General features: G+C 41.0%; 1 protein-coding gene across 1 annotated transcript; it reads left to right on the plus strand.

Moving 5' to 3' along the window:
* Positions 1–3,642: 3,642 nt before the first annotated feature.
* Positions 3,643–17,235, plus strand: abcg2d (ATP binding cassette subfamily G member 2 (JR blood group); the record flags this gene model as incomplete). Its single annotated transcript, XM_080836475.1, has 15 exons — positions 3,643–3,854; positions 5,716–5,775; positions 6,155–6,269; positions 6,435–6,587; positions 7,354–7,511; positions 7,797–7,948; positions 8,136–8,237; positions 9,288–9,538; positions 12,877–12,959; positions 14,674–14,763; positions 15,009–15,133; positions 15,325–15,479; positions 15,830–15,919; positions 16,212–16,309; positions 17,088–17,235. The coding sequence occupies 15 exons, from the start codon at positions 3,643–3,645 to the stop codon at positions 17,233–17,235; spliced, it is 1,992 nt and encodes a 663-aa protein (XP_080692601.1).
* Positions 17,236–17,754: the final 519 nt, after the last annotated feature.

Genomic DNA, 17,754 nt, shown 5'->3' on the forward strand with positions numbered 1-17,754 from the left:
CATCATAATAGGGTCTTTAAACTGGCTTGCACCTGTGCTTTACTGACACCTATGCCAAATCAAAGGAACCTCCTCTCTCTCTGTCCCTCTCAATTTAACTGTAACTATAGGAACATTAAGACACCATCCATTCTTTATTTTTTTCTCTCCATCTCTCCATCTTTCTCTCTCAGTCAACTTTCTCTCACCCTCAATCTCTCTTCTTCACTCCATTTTTATCTCCTTTTTTCAATATTTTCACTCTCTCTTTATCTCTTCATCCAGAGCCACTCTTGTTCACTCTTCCACTCTTCTTTCCTTTCTTATTTTCTTCTTCCATTTTTCTTTCCTTCTTCCACTCTTCTTGCCTTTCTTTTTTCCTTCATCCACTCTTCTTTCCTTCTTCCACTTTTCTTTCCTTTCTTCACTCTTCTTTCCTTCTTACACTCTTCTTTCCTTCTTTCACTCTTCTTTCTTTTCTTATTTCCTTCTTCCACTCTTCTTTCCTTCCTTCACTCTTCTTTCCTTTCTTCTTTCATTATTTCACTCTTCTTTCTTTTCTTCTTTCCTTCTTCCACTCTTCTTTCCTTTCTTCACCCTTCTTTCTTTTCTTCTTTCCTTCTTTCACTCTTCTTTCCTTTCTTCTTTCCTTCTTCCACTCTTCTCTCCTTTCTTCACTCTTCTTTCCTTTTGTCTTTCCTTCTTCCACTCTTCTTTCCTTTCTTCTTTCCTTCTTTCACTCTTCTTTCTTTTCTTCTTCCTTTCTTAACCTTTGCATTTCATGCACTGGTATTTCCTTCAGGAAATGCATTTTCTAGTTCATATTATTATTTATACTAGAAGAGTAAACAATAAATTACCAAGTTTTCAAATGAGCCCTATTCGAGACAAGATACTGTAATTTCATTGGCTGAAGTGGCAGAGTCCAAAATGTATTGAAATTAAGTTTAATAATAAATGTAAACTATGGCCTATTATTTTCCCAATCAGTATTTGCATTAAGAGTTACTGTATCAAAAAGCCACGTACAAAGGAGAAAGCAATCGAGCCTCTGTCAAAGTCCTGATCAAAATTCTCCTGAAAATCCGTGGCACCATAGTCCAGGAATGCCATCCCCATCAACCTAAATCTTTTATAAAAAATTCTACCCAGAATAATGGGGTGCAACACTGCAAAAGAACAATGTGTAAAGCTGGTACTTTCATTTTAGAATACTTAAGGCTGTTATTTAGTAGATAAACAACTTATTTAGCCTTTAAGATATGCTACAATATAAGTGTTCAGATAAATATGTCAGTATCTTTTGGAAACCAGAAAATAGTGATGACTTTCAGGGGGGTTGAATACTTTTGCAAGCCACTGCACTTAAACAGGCCTCCAAAGGCAAAACGCATGGCCTACTTAAATTTAGCATATGGTCTAGGCATTACATTACATTCTTCTTCATACCTGTGACTGTGACTTATGTCACACTGAAGTTTTCACGGATCATCTGAGGCGAATGTGCTCTGCCCACCTCCCGTTTAATTCAACAGCTTCTGGAGTCTATATAAGCAACGCGTGGTATGGGACTGAGTAAATCCACTTGAGGTCACTCCGGGAACAATTGCAAGGAAAAGTCTGCTTGTCACCTCGAAACTAAATTTCTTCAAGACAGGTAAGGCATTTTGCCTTTTTTGTGTCTGCATTGGGCCAGTTTCAGCAGTCGTAGTTGAAGCGCTCGCTTATTCGATATTCCTCATTGAAGGCTAAGCTCGCGAGGCATAACGCGCGGATCTGTCAAGGAAACTGCCGGTGACACCTCGTGCTTACGACAAGCTTTCGTAACCGTAGCTTAATATGTGCACATTTCCCCCTCCTATGGACACTGTCAAATCCTGTTGTGTTGTGGAATCATTTTTACCGGTTTATTTAGTGGAAAGTCCTTGACGATGGCTACTGTCTCCCCAACCCTAAGGTGCCAAATGCATCAGTTTGTTTGAACAGGGAATACATAAAGTAAGCGCCCATACATTCCTCTCAGAGTGATGCTCGCCTATCTTGTATACGGGAACTAGTATTAAAGAAACTGTTAGCCTTTAAAACTCACTTCTCAGAAGAATGCTTCAAATGTATTGTAGTTCACGATCTACAGAGATCTAGTATGACAACTACCACCCAAACATGAGGTGTGTCGTTACAGTGAGTTTGTGGAGAGAAGCTACCTCAATTCTTACGCAGGCAATGGTCAGTGATAACATGCGATATACTTGCAATAGCTTTAACTTCCATGTGAGGAAGGATCCCTACCCTTTTGCTCAATGTGTTACTGTCTCTTTGAATCACTGAGATCGTTTGCACAACATCACCAAACTCTGGGATTCTCGCCACTTTCCAACTCTGCAGTGAGGTCGCATGATGTTGATTTCTGAACATCCCATAATTGAATACACTCAGATATGTTGATGGTGAACAATGTAGCCAATGTCTGCCCCTGCTCAGCTTTTGAATAGCTTGCACGACGACAATAGTTACTCTCATGACTACGAGCTTCAGAAAGGTAGTAGTAGGAACACCAATAGTGAGGATGACAACGCACACTGCCTGGTATTATTATACAGAGCACCTGTGCCTTTGAATGACACTGCTGTTGCTCCGCATCTATCACATTTTACCTGCTCATACATGAAAGGTGTCCTTGATACCTTTTCACAGGCTGAGTTGAACTCTTTATATCCCTAGCCAGTGGCTGAGCAGCTCCATGCTTGACTTTGACCAAGAAGCATTCCTATAAGGGGCATGCCGAACTCTGATATCATTGAGGGCTCCCTGCTCATACACACACAGTTGTATAGAAATGTATGGCCATGTTTGGTAAGGTACAGGTACAACATAAAATGCTTCGCTTAGCCTTAGATCATGTTAAAACAAAGACAAAAGAAACTTCTCTGCAGTCAACTTGCTGTTTCACTCATTTATTTAATTTTCCCATATTTACATTTTGTACAGGTATTTGTCATAGCATTAGCACAGACTTCAACCATCTGTTTTTCTTTTGTTGTCTTTAATGATTTAGATAATAAATAATAATAATAATAATAATTCATTTTATTTTTAAAGCACTTTTCATTCAAAGGAATCTCAGAGTGCCTAGATATTAGACTTATGTAAAATTCAGTCATTTCCTACAGAAACAAACACTGAAACTGGAAACATCATTTTCTACAGTTTCTTTACAGTTACTGAGGTAAACAGTCACAGGTCTATCTCTGTAAGGATCCTTTCCATGTTGTCAGACAAAAGTCTTGACTTGACTTGACTTGTCAGGCCTGTCAGTGGCAAGAACAAGCAGTTTACTTTGATGCAGATGCCTTCACCATGGAAGTACGTTTACATTTTGCTGTTGCCAGTTATAGTGTTCTAGCTGAATACTGAATCGATCGTCAATTGTCCTAAGTAAAGGTTTGGACCCGAAAAGACCTAAGAAATAGGGACCAGGTAATGTGAAAAATCCCAAAGTTTCCATTTAACAAGTGAGTTCTCTGTTTAGTAAGCTCAAATATAATTCACAGACTGACAACAACCACATAGGAATGTATTGGCACTGCCTTCTCCATGCTGTTGCCTTGTCACACATGTAACTGTAGTTGCAACTTTGGTTGGGTACAGAGACGCCCATAGGAGATGGCGGATCGGGCAAATCATGTCAACATACAGGTGCTGGAGGATATGGGCACCAATGGCCTGGTAGGGCCAAAGGTCATCACCATGGAAACAGGCAAGACTCAGCGTGGTGCTGTTGTCAGCTTTCACAAAATCCAGTATAAAGTGGAACTCAAGAGTGGACCTCTATGTAAAAGGAAGACCACCGCTAAGGAGATACTGGTAGATCTCAGGTGAGTCAAAACACACATAACCACTCCCTTTAATGCAGTAGTTTACATAATGCTATGTTATATAATGTATGACGTATTATGTAATGTCAGAAAGACTGTAGCTCCTACCAAGCTTTTTAGTTTTAACATGTCTCTGAACAATTTATAACTTGTTTAAGTTAGTGGAAGTTAGCCTCACACATTTACAAATGCCTTCATCAGTATTAATGACATATTTGCTGTATCCTAAATCTGAGAAAAACGACCATAACCATCAATCATACCTGTATTTCTGAATAAAAATCATGAATTAAACAACAGCCTAACACAAAGGATAGATAGATCCACAGCGTATTGTAATTGTGCTTGTTTCAACTCAGTAGTTATGGTTCTTTCTCACATAGCCTGTCCCAATGGCAGTAAATGCCTCTGGCGTTTCCCAGGGCAGATCGAATGCATAATTTTGCCTTTCTCCATAGTGTTAATTATAGGCTATTAAGCATGCCTTCTTGCGTATAATCTCTTTGATATACCAGAGTGCAGCCTGCCAGGGAATGGAATTAAATGTTGTCACGTGATAGGCGACAAGACTCTACTTCATTTAGTTCCTTTTTTTTTGTCTGAAGGACTGGTTTGTGTAAGTCCCCGATAGAACCTTTCTTTGCAGTCTGTGGAATGTACCAAATAGATGTCCAAGTGCATTTACTTACCACTAATTCATTTCAATGGTTTTTCTAACAGTTTAGGGTTATTTCAGATAACACATGGTCACAAATATGCTTTACAGAGACCATGAGATAAGCCCACTATTGCTAAGTGCCCGTAGATGTGTGTTTTGGATGTGTTTTGCTACACTGCTGGGCATTTACATTTAGTCATTTAGCAGACGCTTTTATCCAAAGCGACTTACAAGGATGTATACACATTTGCATTTACACTGATGGCACACTGCACATCAGGAGCATTTAGGGGTTCAGTGTCTTGCTCAGGGACGCTTTGACAGGGTATCGACAGGGTAACTAGCAACCTTCTGATTACTAAACGACTTCTCTACCTCCTGTACTACTGTCGCACGATTTTGGCACTGCTTTATTTAGAATAGCAACTAAAATCAGTACAGTCAGGACGGTTCCTGTTAAACAGGGGGACAGGCTTGTATATTACTTCTGTTACCTTCTTGAGTAACAAACCTTTACAGTGCAACTAATATTATTGCTATTCTAATTAATACTGCTGCACACCTATATAATAGACATACAAAATGTATGTATATTATATGTTTGTACCATACCCCTATTTCCTTGTGCCACATACCACTGGAAAGTGTTATTTGCTAAATACATTTGGCTGCCAAATACAAATGAAGTACAGTGATATTTGGTTACCAAATGGAATTAATTGCCAAGAGTGAGGATGGTCTTTGTGCTCTACTCTTCTAATGACACCTTGAGGCCAAGGCAAGGTAAGTGGCTCGGCTGTTGAGAAGCTGGATTATAGCACTTTTACTCAAAGAACTGCCCAATTCAATCTTCCTGCACCGCAGCTAAAGATTTTGGAGTGAAGGCAAGGTTTGTTCAATAAATTAATAAATGTGATCTGTGCAATTTTGACTGGGTGAAAGTTTGCATTGCGTGACTGTGTTATATCTGCGCCTGAACGTCTGAAATTTTAATGAAAGTAAAATGACAATTAACGTTTTACTCCTCGCTACTGCCCATAATATTTAACAAAAACACGCTCATATTAGACCAGACTTAACACACTATCTGAAAATGTCTCGTATGCCCTAGTGCACTTGAGGAATTTTTGACAAAACCAGTGAGTTAACTCTGATCAGATCTCTCTCTCTCACTCTCTCTCTCTCTCTCTCCCTGTTTTCCAGTGGGATCATGCAACCTGGTTTAAATGCTATTTTAGGACCCACAGGAAGCGGGAAGTCTTCGTAAGTACATTGAGATATTATAAACCTTACGAACATTTTAAGATCCGACAACTGCACTCCTTCCTTACCAGGACTGCTCAGTCCTACATTTATTATTATTATTATTATTATTATTATTATTATTATTGTTATCATTTACTTATTTTAAAGAATTACTTCCCTCCTTTTGGAGTTACATGATTTTATATGTGTGCACTGTATTATGTCAGTTCCTGTGAAATGCCATCACTAGTGCAAGAGAGGTAACCTGGATGCTCTAGCCTCTCCATGAGGGCAGGGTATTTAAGGCCACCAGAGAATAAGAAGCCATAAAATTGTATCTATGTGCGCTTCACGTAATTAACCCTTACCTATACACATTACTTTATTATTTCTTAAGGTTCCTGGATGTGTTGGCTGCCAGGAAGGACCCGACTGGTCTGTCAGGAGAAGTGTTGATAGATGGAGCACCCCAGCCCCCCAACTTTAAGTGCCTGTCTGGCTATGTGGTCCAGGTAGCATAAACTTCCTGGTACTGTCTGCATACAGTATACTCGCAGAGAAATGGCATGCTCTGAATGGCTAATGCTGTACCTCATACTATGAGACCCTGCATTGTTATGTCTGTAATGCAGAGGTTTGAGTGGTGTTGTGGTGGTATTTGTGTTTTTTCTCTGTAGGATGATGTGGTGATGGGAACGTTGACTGTCAGGGAGAATCTGCGTTTTTCCGCAGCACTGCGTCTGCCCGCCTCAGTGGACCAGAGGGAGAAGGAGACGCGTGTCAACCGGCTCATCAAAGAGCTGGGACTCAGCAAGGTGGCTGATTCAAAGGTGAGGACAAGGTCTCTCTCTCTCTCTCTCTCTCTCTCTCTCTCTCTCTCTTTCTCTTTCTCTCTCTCTCTCTCTCTCTCGCTCCCCCCTAGTAAGGTTTCTGGGTGATAATAGATCACTCCGAGGTCCCAGAGAAAAGACTGCTGAATTTCCTTGGGATAACGGCATGCTGAATTTTCGAAATAACTGAAAACAGTCATAGAATTTCCCCAGATTCTCTTGGAGAGAAATCCTTCACGTGCATTTGTTCGAAGGTTTGGAAGTCAGCCACGATTGTGTTAAGGTGGCAAACACACGGACAATTACACTTGCATAACTCACAGTTACGGGTAACTGAACACACACAAGAGACTCCATAGCCACTCATCGCACTCCAACACACTCACGGGCAGATACACATAAACAGAGCAAAGAGCATTTCTCTTTGTCTCTCACTTCCACACATACATATACACAGAAACTCTTACCCTTTCCCTCTCCTACTTTCTCTCTCACAGACACACACACTCCTTTTCTCTCACTCCTACTTGAATAAGAATTTTCTTATTTATATGTACTTTATTTACTCAATAATGTTAAGTTGAATGAGCTGAGCAAAATATAAAAAAGAAATCTTCAGAATGAGCCTGTCCTCGCTGTGTGTTTTCTTTAACATGTGTTTTCATACACATCAGCTTAAGTGTGTTGTATTTTATGTATATATTTGTGTCTGTGTGGGGCTGTTCTGTGTATGTTTATATGTTTTGTGATCTTGTGGATTGTGCAGGTGGGCACCCAGCTGATTCGAGGCATCTCTGGAGGAGAGCGTAAAAGGACCAACATTGGCATGGAGCTGATCATCGACCCCTCTGTTCTGTTCCTGGATGAGCCTACCACTGGTCTGGACGCCAGCACAGCCAACTCAGTCCTGCTGCTGCTTAAGAAGTACAGACATATTGAACCCATGCAAATGATGCAGATACTCACACACACATATACACAACTAGTCATTCACAGAGACCCACACATGCAAATACAAACAGAAAGGAACGTAAACATTTGTTTGTGCCCATATCATAATGTGTAGAGATATAGTCCTTCAAGATAAAACAAACTAATGCCATGCAGTAACATTACCTGTAAAATGGAATAAACAGAAGCCTAAATTATGAAATAATTTCTGGCCTCAGACAAGAATGTTATAAGTCTAACTCTTTTGTGTTGCTTTAGGATGGCTAACCATGGACGCACCATTATAATGTCTATCCACCAGCCGCGGTACTCCATCTACCGCCTTTTTGACTCCCTTACCCTGCTGGTCAGCGGCAAACAGGTGTATCATGGGCCAGCCCAGAATGCACTGGACTACTTTGCTAATATAGGTCAGAGCTATGTGAACTGTTGTGCTGCACCTCCGTAATCAATAATTCTGTTTAGTTCAGACTTCTTAGAAGTCTGTGCAACAAAACTGGTCACAGGTCAATGCAGTTGACAGGCAGGATAGACCTGTCATGAAATCCATAAAAATAAACTTCTGTGTTTGTTCACACTTCTGATATTGTTCCTCAGGTTATGCATGTGAGGCACATAACAACCCGGCAGACTTCTTCCTGGATATCATCAATGGAGACTCCACGGCAGTCACCCTTAATAAGATGAATACCTCTGGAGGTACAGTTACGTATGTTGTTCTGCATGTGTCTAGTGGCGGACACAGGAAGTGGCAGGGACACTCTTGTGATGCATGTGTGTCTACGTGCACAAGAATTTTGAAGGGCCTTTGCTCTGCCCTTGGCAACACGTGGCAACACGTTCATTTTTGTAACCGCCACCGGCATGCCCCCTCCCCACGCACACATATTCCGCAATTTTTATTATCGAGGCCTACATGAAATTCTGCAGCCGTTATACTGTTTAAAAAAAATATTTAAACCCTTCGGAGGGGCATCTTGAGTCGAGGAGGGCAGACGGGCAGTTGCCTGGGCAACCTTAGCCCCCTCCTGTGCACGACCCTGCTTATGCTGGTTCCATGTTAGGAAGTTCCAACTTTCACATTAGGACTCTTACCTGTGCATTTCGGTTGTGAAATTGTCAGCTATTTTATCTGACATCGGTGTAGTAATTGCCACAATACAATATCACCTTGTTCACCTTCTAAAAGGGTGGGAATTTCCTATTTCTAGTGTGTTTCCCTGCCAACTAGCAGTTCTTATAAGCCCATAAGAGAAATTAGGCTCAAAACAAGCACATTATGATGATCAGAGGCTTTGATATGGCCTGATGCAGTCAGACAGATTACCCTTAAAACTCAGCGGTTAGCATTGGACAATTTTCCACTCAGGATGTCTGGATGTTGCCAAATCTGGAATCAATAATATTGGGCTCCTGTAAGTGAATAACAAGAGGGTCTAACAGTGGGACTGACTAGGTTTTCTTTTAATAACTTAAAAGTAACTAGAGGAAAAACGTTGTGCCCATATACTCATCATTGCATTTAGAATAATATAAGGTCATAAAACAATGTTCTTTGGCACACCTGAGTGGATTCATGCCCTTCACCTTATATGAGGCCTACAGCAGACCTATACCTTTTCAGAAAGCTGTGTATGTTGGTTGTAGCTTTGTGTTACCATGTTGGTACAGTTTAAGGAGAACCCTGAACCATGTTTGTACTGAGTGAAGTTTGAGGAGAACCCTGACCATATTTTATCTGACTTGTAGAGTTAGACTTTGAGGAGGGAAGCAGCAACCGACAGAGTATTGAGGACCGATTGGTTGAAGAGTACCGTAACTGCAGCTATGCCCGCGACACCAAGGCCGAACTGGAACGCATCACCAATGGCAGAGACTACACATTTATACACAAGGCCCGTACCATCACCTACAACAGCTCATTCCTGCATCAGCTGAAGTGGGTGCTCAAAAGAACCTTCCGGAACCTGATGTTGAACCCACAGACTTCCGTGGCTCAGGTAATCATTGTTCTTAAATGCCTGAAAAAAAGATACAAGCTAATAGATCAAACTGTATAAAATTCTACAACTTGCCTTGTTACCAACATTAGATGTAAAGATGCAGAGGTGGCGGAAAATGTATGTAGCAAACAGCTCCTTGACAAATTATGCCACATATTTGCAAAGATAATCAAGAATTCACATACTGCTTAGTGTACTTATCTATTTTTTAAGGGGGACACTCTCTTGACCACAACATTTTTTGTTAGATGTTGACAAAGACTTTGTGTCTAAAGTGCTATACACTGCCTGGCTAATCACTTTTATCCTGACTGGCTGCTTCCTCAGGTCAGGTCAAAGCATGAGTGTGACCCTGGGGTCAAAAAGTTGAATCTGATGAACTAAACACCTCAGGAGAACTTGTGTGAGAGCAGGGGAGAGCATACGAGGACCTTTGTCTTTTTTTTTTTGCTTGTTATATTCAGCACTAGTACTACTACTAATAGAAGTACCGAATCTAAGCTAAAACACACACCACATCATCATAGGCACGCTCTCAATCCTCAGAGACTCCTGAGCAGTTGTTTAGCATCATCCCATGCTACTTTTGGACTGAGGATCTGTTTGGCACCAAACACAGTGAAATGTTTCACCACTCCATCCCTTCCTAAAAAGAAAGAAAGAAATCAGAAAAGAAAAGGAAACAATTTTGTGAGATCCTGACGCTGACGACCTTATGACAGGACTTACCCAGCTTGAGTAAGTGACTCAAGAGTAAGCCTGGTACTAATTGCCCACCCCGCCACCCTGGCCGTCTCTGAAAGGGAACTTTATGCCCTCATTAGCCCCCCCACTGCAGTGAAATGCCAGCCACTGGAGCCCTCACTTGAAGCATTATTAACAGCTAATGGGCTCACGGATGAACCAGACTAATCCAGGGCGTCCTGGCCTCCTAATCAGATTTTGTGACTGCCGTGACCCCTTGGTTGCCCCCATTGGCTGGGATCTGAAGTGATATCATATCTGGCAGGTGGAGAAAGGAAAGGCATTGGGAGAGAGTGGTGCAGTGTGGTGGGGTGGGGTGATGAGGGATGGAGCGGTTTAGTGTCTCATGACTGGGGCCTCACCTCTGTGGTGGTATGTGTTTGTATCTGTTGGCCAGGGATCAGGGAGTTTTAAACTGTCTATCCCAGTCGAATAAAGATTCATTATACATCTCCATTCTAATCTTCCACTCTCATCCCATCCTGCTTCACCACCAGCTCAAATGTTTCCATTTTTGTCCATGCATTCTCACAGTTCACGTCTTTTTCCACTCTTTTTGACTGTTTTATTCAGTTGGCCTCCTCATGACTTCAGAGGCTCCATTCCTCAGTATGGAGAGGGTTGGTGGCTGTGGGAACAATTCTCCGGAAAAAAAAAAAAAACACTCTCTATCCACCCTACTTGTATGTGTGAACAAGGCCAAAGATACGTCAACATTCTTGGAAGACTAATCCCCTATGCTAGCCCCTCACAGCGAGTGTTCCTGTTCTCTTCACAGATCAACTGGCTTCATGTAGGTCATGTGTGCCTCCTCCTACATAGTAATCGCATGTTACCTTACATGCAGTGAGTGCTCAATTGTGTGGAAACCCTGGATCCCTTTGTTTTTATGTAATGGAATAATGTAAGTTGGTGTCTACATTATCATGGCTAATGGTGAACTTTCGCTGGCAGAACAGGTCACTTGAAGGGTCATGGTACTGTTTGGGACCACAAGGGCTGAGAAAACATGGCTTACCAAACTTATGTCAGTCACTGCACAGTCACTCTGCTAGTATAGCCAGTACTACAGTACTACAGTCTACAGTATCACCCACAACTGCTGCTACAAGAACTGCTCCCAAGGCATGGATGCTCATGTTAATCAACTAGCAGCAGTCTTTCCTGTGTACACTCAGTGCTCCTCCCTGATCTTTGCATTGGTAAAGAGCTAGGTTCGGAGCTATGGCCCCATTCTTTCAGTTCAGTTTAGTTCTGGCCCCAGTTCAGGTCTTGAGGTGTTTAAAAGAACCTTGGGTTATGGTCGGATAGTGCGTCCTATAGTCTTTTCTTAACCTTGGTTTTCCTTGATGAGTTAATTTACACCTTTCCTTGATGAAAAACATGAATAGGTCAAGGAAATACTTGAAGTAGAATTCATAAAGACTTAGGTGCTAAGAGAATCCGACTGCACTTACACTAGGCTTCTAATTATGTGAAGGGGGATGGTATTGACATGGGTCACGCTGATCAGATGTTGATTGGGTTGTTGTTGCTGCCGCAAGGAATTGCGGGGCGATACTACCTCCTTTCCTTTCTTAAAAGGATGGTCCAGTGTACCCTTTGCTGAAGGAGATACGAAAGGAAGAACTGAAGCACCTTTCCTAAGCATTAAGATAACCCTAATCCTAACCCTTTTATCAATGCTGCCACTTACATACTCCTGGGTCATTTCACTCAAGGAACCTTCCTAAGCAGGAAAGACTGTCGGAACAGGGCTTTAACAGCCAAGAGTAAGGCCGAATCCCGATTCTTCCCCTTGCCCCTTTTGCTTTGTCTTGTCTTTGTCTTAACCCTAGCACTTGCAAGTGTAAGGGCCAAGGGCTGAGATCTTTCCCCTATGAAATGAGACGCCACTCAGTTTCGGGTACGTCATGCGTGACTGTATGAGCTATGAATCTAGCGATTTAAAAAAAGTCTAATGAAGAACATGGTTGCAAATATATATGTATACAACTGTGTAGAGCACGAAACAAGACTGTCGTCATTTTTAAATTAATTATAAGCCAAAAATACTTACATGTAGTGTATGTAGCATGATAGCTGGCAAGCTACCATATAAGCCAATGGAGTGGTGGTATACGCGCTAATTGTATCCTAAAACTACCGTTTGAAAGCTTCAGTTAAGACCTACAATACTATGCATCGTTCGAGTAGCACATTTCAGATCAAACCGAGTCATTATAAAAATATAAAAAGTTGTGTAGATAGCTTTATTCATGTAAAATATTCCTCGCTTCAAGCAGCCATGTTTTTTTGAAAATTCCCGAGCTGGTTTCGCGGTGTGCTCTGGGATAGCCCTTGGAGGAGCAAGGTAGCTCTCCGATCATCTCAAAAACAAGGGCCATACACCCCTTAATCTTACCCCTTAATCTTGATCAAATTGGGTATTGAGACACCACTAGCTCTCACATGAACGCGCAACTTCAAGGGTAAGGGGGAAGATAAGGGGTAAGGGGAAGTATTGAGATTGGGCCTAAATGTCACATTTGTGTTGCCAATGAGAGATGAAGGCCACAACCTTTGACCTCTCTTCTTTGTTGTTCCTGTAGCTTGGAGTCACCATCTTCCTGGCTCTCATCGTGGGGGCTATTTTCTTTGGTGTAAAGGATGACCAGAGTGGCATCCAGAACAGGTGAGTGCAAAAATGGAAGAAATAACATAAATTCATACATATAATATGTATATACATAGCATGCTAAACCAAGTGTGAATTATGCACATGGATGACAACATTATCAAAAAAAACTTGTATGCATAATGTAGACACTTGATTCTCAGGTTTCTTTAATCTGAAATTGTGATAATTAAATTAATTTCTTAATGCATGACAGTTTTAGTCCTTTCACGTGTAAAGAGTCCTTTCACATGTAAGAGATTGAGGACAACCACAACAAAAACCTAAAAAAGAACTTTGCACAAACTAAGGAAATTAAAATGAAAACCTCTACAGATTGACACATTTACAAAGTGTTCTTGTTTTCAGAGTTGAGTACACAGACACAATGAGCAACAGCAAGCCAAGGCCAAAATGGCTGCCGTGGCATTTGATCTGATTAGAGTCCATAGCAGTGTTAAGGAATAGGTCCTTAGATAAATGCTTTAACCTGAAGTGTTATAAGCTGAATAACATACCCTTTGGGACCCTCTTTAAGTGGCAAGTGTAAGCCTCTTACCTTAATCACACACAATGCACATTATTTTGATTACTGGCCCCATTTCTTGTGCTTTGACGTGCAGTGGAGCACATACAGTCTACACACGCACACCGACACAGACACAAGCATACATACACACACACACACACACACACACACACACACACACACACACACACACACACACAGGCATGCACTTACTGTATACACATAGTTTCATACATTTTCATGTCATGATTTATATATGCACAACATCAATCAAATTATCCAGCTCTTTCCTCACCTTGACTGGCTCATGGCTGTGTGTGTCTCATGCCTGAACTGGCTAAATGGAAGGATTTAAATTTTAATGCCACTCTAGTCACTTGACATTTCGTCTGGCTTAGAAAAACCCTTGAATTGTATTATGGATTGGTTTGTCATTTTTCAACAAATATGTAGGAATGTAAGAACCACAGTAATCCATAGGTCATGGGTTTTTATTTGTGCATTGATGTATTCACAATAACATGAGGCTCATTTGCCACAGTATGAGTACAGTTGGTTTAAAGAAGCAGAGATATGTATTCATCATGGAGATGCTACAGCCCAGCACAGTGCAAAGCACAACAGAAACCATCCCTGAAAGCATAGAAGTGTTTCCCTGCACCACTGGCATTCTACTTAACCTCTGACAGTCCTACTTTTGGACATATTTATGTACCCAGACATGTAGGGCCAGCAACAGTCAATATTGTCGTGTACATGCATGGCCTTAATATATATATCATCTCTGAATAGCTAGTAGAGAGCACGACACCACAGGTTAAAGCAACAAGAAACAGTATGCAACATTTTCCCATCTTTGGAACTATGTTTTACTGGCAACTAGTTTTGGTACTATCCTCCAATTAATTTTGCTGGTCATGTGAAGGATTCCCACTGACCAGTGACCACCCAGGCTAAGTGCTTTTGTTGGTCCAGCTTTCAAAACACAACATCGCCAGCTACCCTGTATCACTTAAAGACACCCGTTAGCATGCTACCAAGGTTTTAGGACCAACTGTGCTGTGTTTTGCATGCCATTTAGTCCAGTGTAAAGGTGTAATGAAAAGTTATGTTACCATATTTTTGTAATTATAAAAAATGTCCAGTTTCTTAAATGTTGTACAGCAGTGGGGTTTTACAAGGTGTGCTGATTTCCTTCTGCAGATTCGGTGCAATGTTTTTCATCACAACCAACCAGTGTTTCAGTACGCTCTCAGCTGCTGAGCTCTTCATCACCGAGAGGAAACTCTTCATGTATGTACCACAACGGGTGTGCGTGTGTATGGTGCGTCATGCACAGATGCATTTGATATTAGGGGTTTCAGGAGGATTACTTGCTATTATATTGATGTATTACCAACAGGTGAAGTAAATTCCTTCTTGAAGTCAAGTGGTCTTCTCTTATAGAAACAGTGCTGATGTGTAAATAAGGGTTTCTGCATTTTATTTTGAGGCTTAAGTGCCTGATCTGAGAGACTACCTATGTTATCTCTCTCCAGTCATGAGTATACTAGCGGTTACTACAGGATCTCTGTCTACTTCCTGTCCAAGATTCTGTCTGACATCATCGCTCTGCGCACAATGCCATCAGTCATCTTCACTTGTGTGGTATACTTCATGATTGGTATGTCTGCTTTTATTATTAGTCCACAGCAATAGTTAACAGTAACCAGTAACCAGTAGTCACTATTATTTAGTTGCTGTAGATGTGTTTTACTTGATTATACTGTAGATGGTTGAATGGTGATTCTACCATTAAGAAATCACTGTGTAATGTTCATCACTCAGAGTTGAAGTAACAGTGTTATTTGACAGGGTTCAAGCCCACTGTTGGGGCCTTCTTCCTCTTCATGTTCACGGTGACCCTGGTGGCCTACACCGCCACGGCCATGACCATGGCCATCTCAGCCGACCAGACGGTCGTGGCAGTCGCCAACATCTTCATGACCATCAGCTTCGTCTTCATGATGGTGAGTGCACCTCCTCAGACATGTCACTTACATTCAACACTTATTTCCTGACAGATGACCAATAACCAAATAGAACCTATAGAACTAAGGACAGAAAGAGAGAGAGGTTGATCCTGCTTTTAAGTTTAAACATATACAGCATGTCTTCCTTGGTTGGTTTTGCAAATAGCAGATTAGCCCATCTCAGTAAGTTCTTGTATTGATATCAAGATTTCTGAATATTTGCTATGATTTTGACACGATATCATAGCAATTTATAGAGAGTATACTTTTCCTTCAATTCTGTACTCTATGGTACCGAATCCTTAAAGCATCTAATTGTTGTCAGCTGTGGCATATTTGTTCTGTAGATATTCTCTGGCCTACTGGTGAGATTGACCAGTATCATGGACTGGCTGGCCTGGCTGAAGTACTTCAGTATTCCTCGCTACGGCTTAACAGTAAGTATTGCTAGCTCCCTACAGAACAGGATGAGGTACAGGAACATTCAGGTAACAAAAAGATAGCGCCACAGGCATTGTTACACAAACGCTTACCTGATTCAAATGCTTAATGTATGGATTTGAAAAGACACTTTCAAAAAGACAGAAACCAAGTAATATTCAATATTAACTTTACAAGTCAAACTTTTTTGTTGTTCTCTATTTGACAAAAAAGCATGATGAGCAAGAGAGTTAAATAAACCTACACCTTTTAAAGCATTTCTTGTGTTCACCATGTTCGTTTGAACAGGCTTTGCAGATAAATGAGTTTGTGGGTCTGGAATTCTGCAAAAACCTCTCCATCACCTCTCGCATGAACAACCACACCATAAACCCTGTCGAGCTGACGTAAGTACACACGGGGCATACACACCTACAAGTATGGGTTCAGGCACACTTAAGCACAGAAGCACACACACTCACACAAATATGCATGCATACTTGTATTAGAAGATGCACTCAACATGAGAAATGAATAACTTCAATGGTAGATGTGACATGCCTCCATTTTCAAAGGTATTGCATTCCTGTAACTCAGTTGTCCCTCTTTGTAAAATTCAGATGCAGTGGTATGCAATTATTAAATCCCTGAATAGTCGATTGCTTATCTTGATCTGACTGTGAACTGCACTGAACTGTCTTTCCTGCACTTAGAGCTCTCTGGCGCCATCTCTTGACAGATACCCAGCAGTGCACATCATTTCCATCTAGGGATCCCAACTCATATGCTCTTATGACGAGAGCCAGAAATTCACAGAAATTCATAGTGTTAAGTACAGTCAGTTTGGCATAGTTAGAGACAAAAACTTCATATTTATAGGAAAACTAAAGTTAGGGTTGAATTTAGGATTATGGATGGGTATAAAGTGGAAATCAAAGTGCTGTCACACTAAATAGTGTGTTACACTCTAGTGCTGTCACAGTAACTAGTGTGTTACACTAACTAGTGAGTTACACTGTATGTAGTTAATGAAGTACACAAACATTACAAAGTAAGAACAAAGTTAAAACTATTTGAAATGTAAGGGTGACCAATGGTGTTTGAAAATTGATCCTGTATGTGGTGTGCTACAACTACTGGACTGTCTGTTATGACTTATTGGCTGCTGGTCCATCTCATTTGTAGATGCACAGGCGAACAGCAACTGGAGGCCCAGGGCATTAATTACTCCACATGGGGCTTATGGGAGAACCACGTGGCTCTGGTAGTGATGACCATCCTCTTCCTCACCATTGCCTATGTGAAGCTGCGCTTCATGAAGAAATTCACATGATCACATAGGATTCAACAGCTCACCCATTATGCTGAGTAATTCTGCTGTTTTGGTAAATCACACTGCACTAGCAAGAAGAAATAAAACTGCCCATGTCTACAGTGTTGGAACACAGGGGTGGGGCGTTTACATTACAACCTAAGTTGAAGTTATTTGTTCTGAAATGTCTTCCTTTTCACTCTGATATTTAATCTCAGTATAATGTTGCCTTATTGTATGTGCTATTTATCCTTACAAATCATATTGCCTTGTTCTAATTATAAGCCAAATGTTTCAAAGTATTTAAAAAAGCTGTCAGCAGTCTGAATCATTTATGTGTATATATAGCAAATTGAAGTGCCTTTTATATGGAAGATATGTTTCTGTTTCTGGTTCGTTTTCACATTTTGTTGTAAAACAATACTGCATGTTTTATTGTAATTGTTCCCTTGTGAAATTGAAGTGCATTTTGTATTCAGGATTTTCTGAAAGCTTAGTTTAAGTTCTCTTTTTGCCTTGTGTGTGCCCTGCCATCTGTTT

This window comes from Sprattus sprattus (genome assembly GCF_963457725.1).
Source record: "Sprattus sprattus genome assembly, chromosome: 4".
Classification (NCBI taxonomy): Eukaryota; Metazoa; Chordata; class Actinopteri; order Clupeiformes; family Clupeidae; genus Sprattus; species Sprattus sprattus.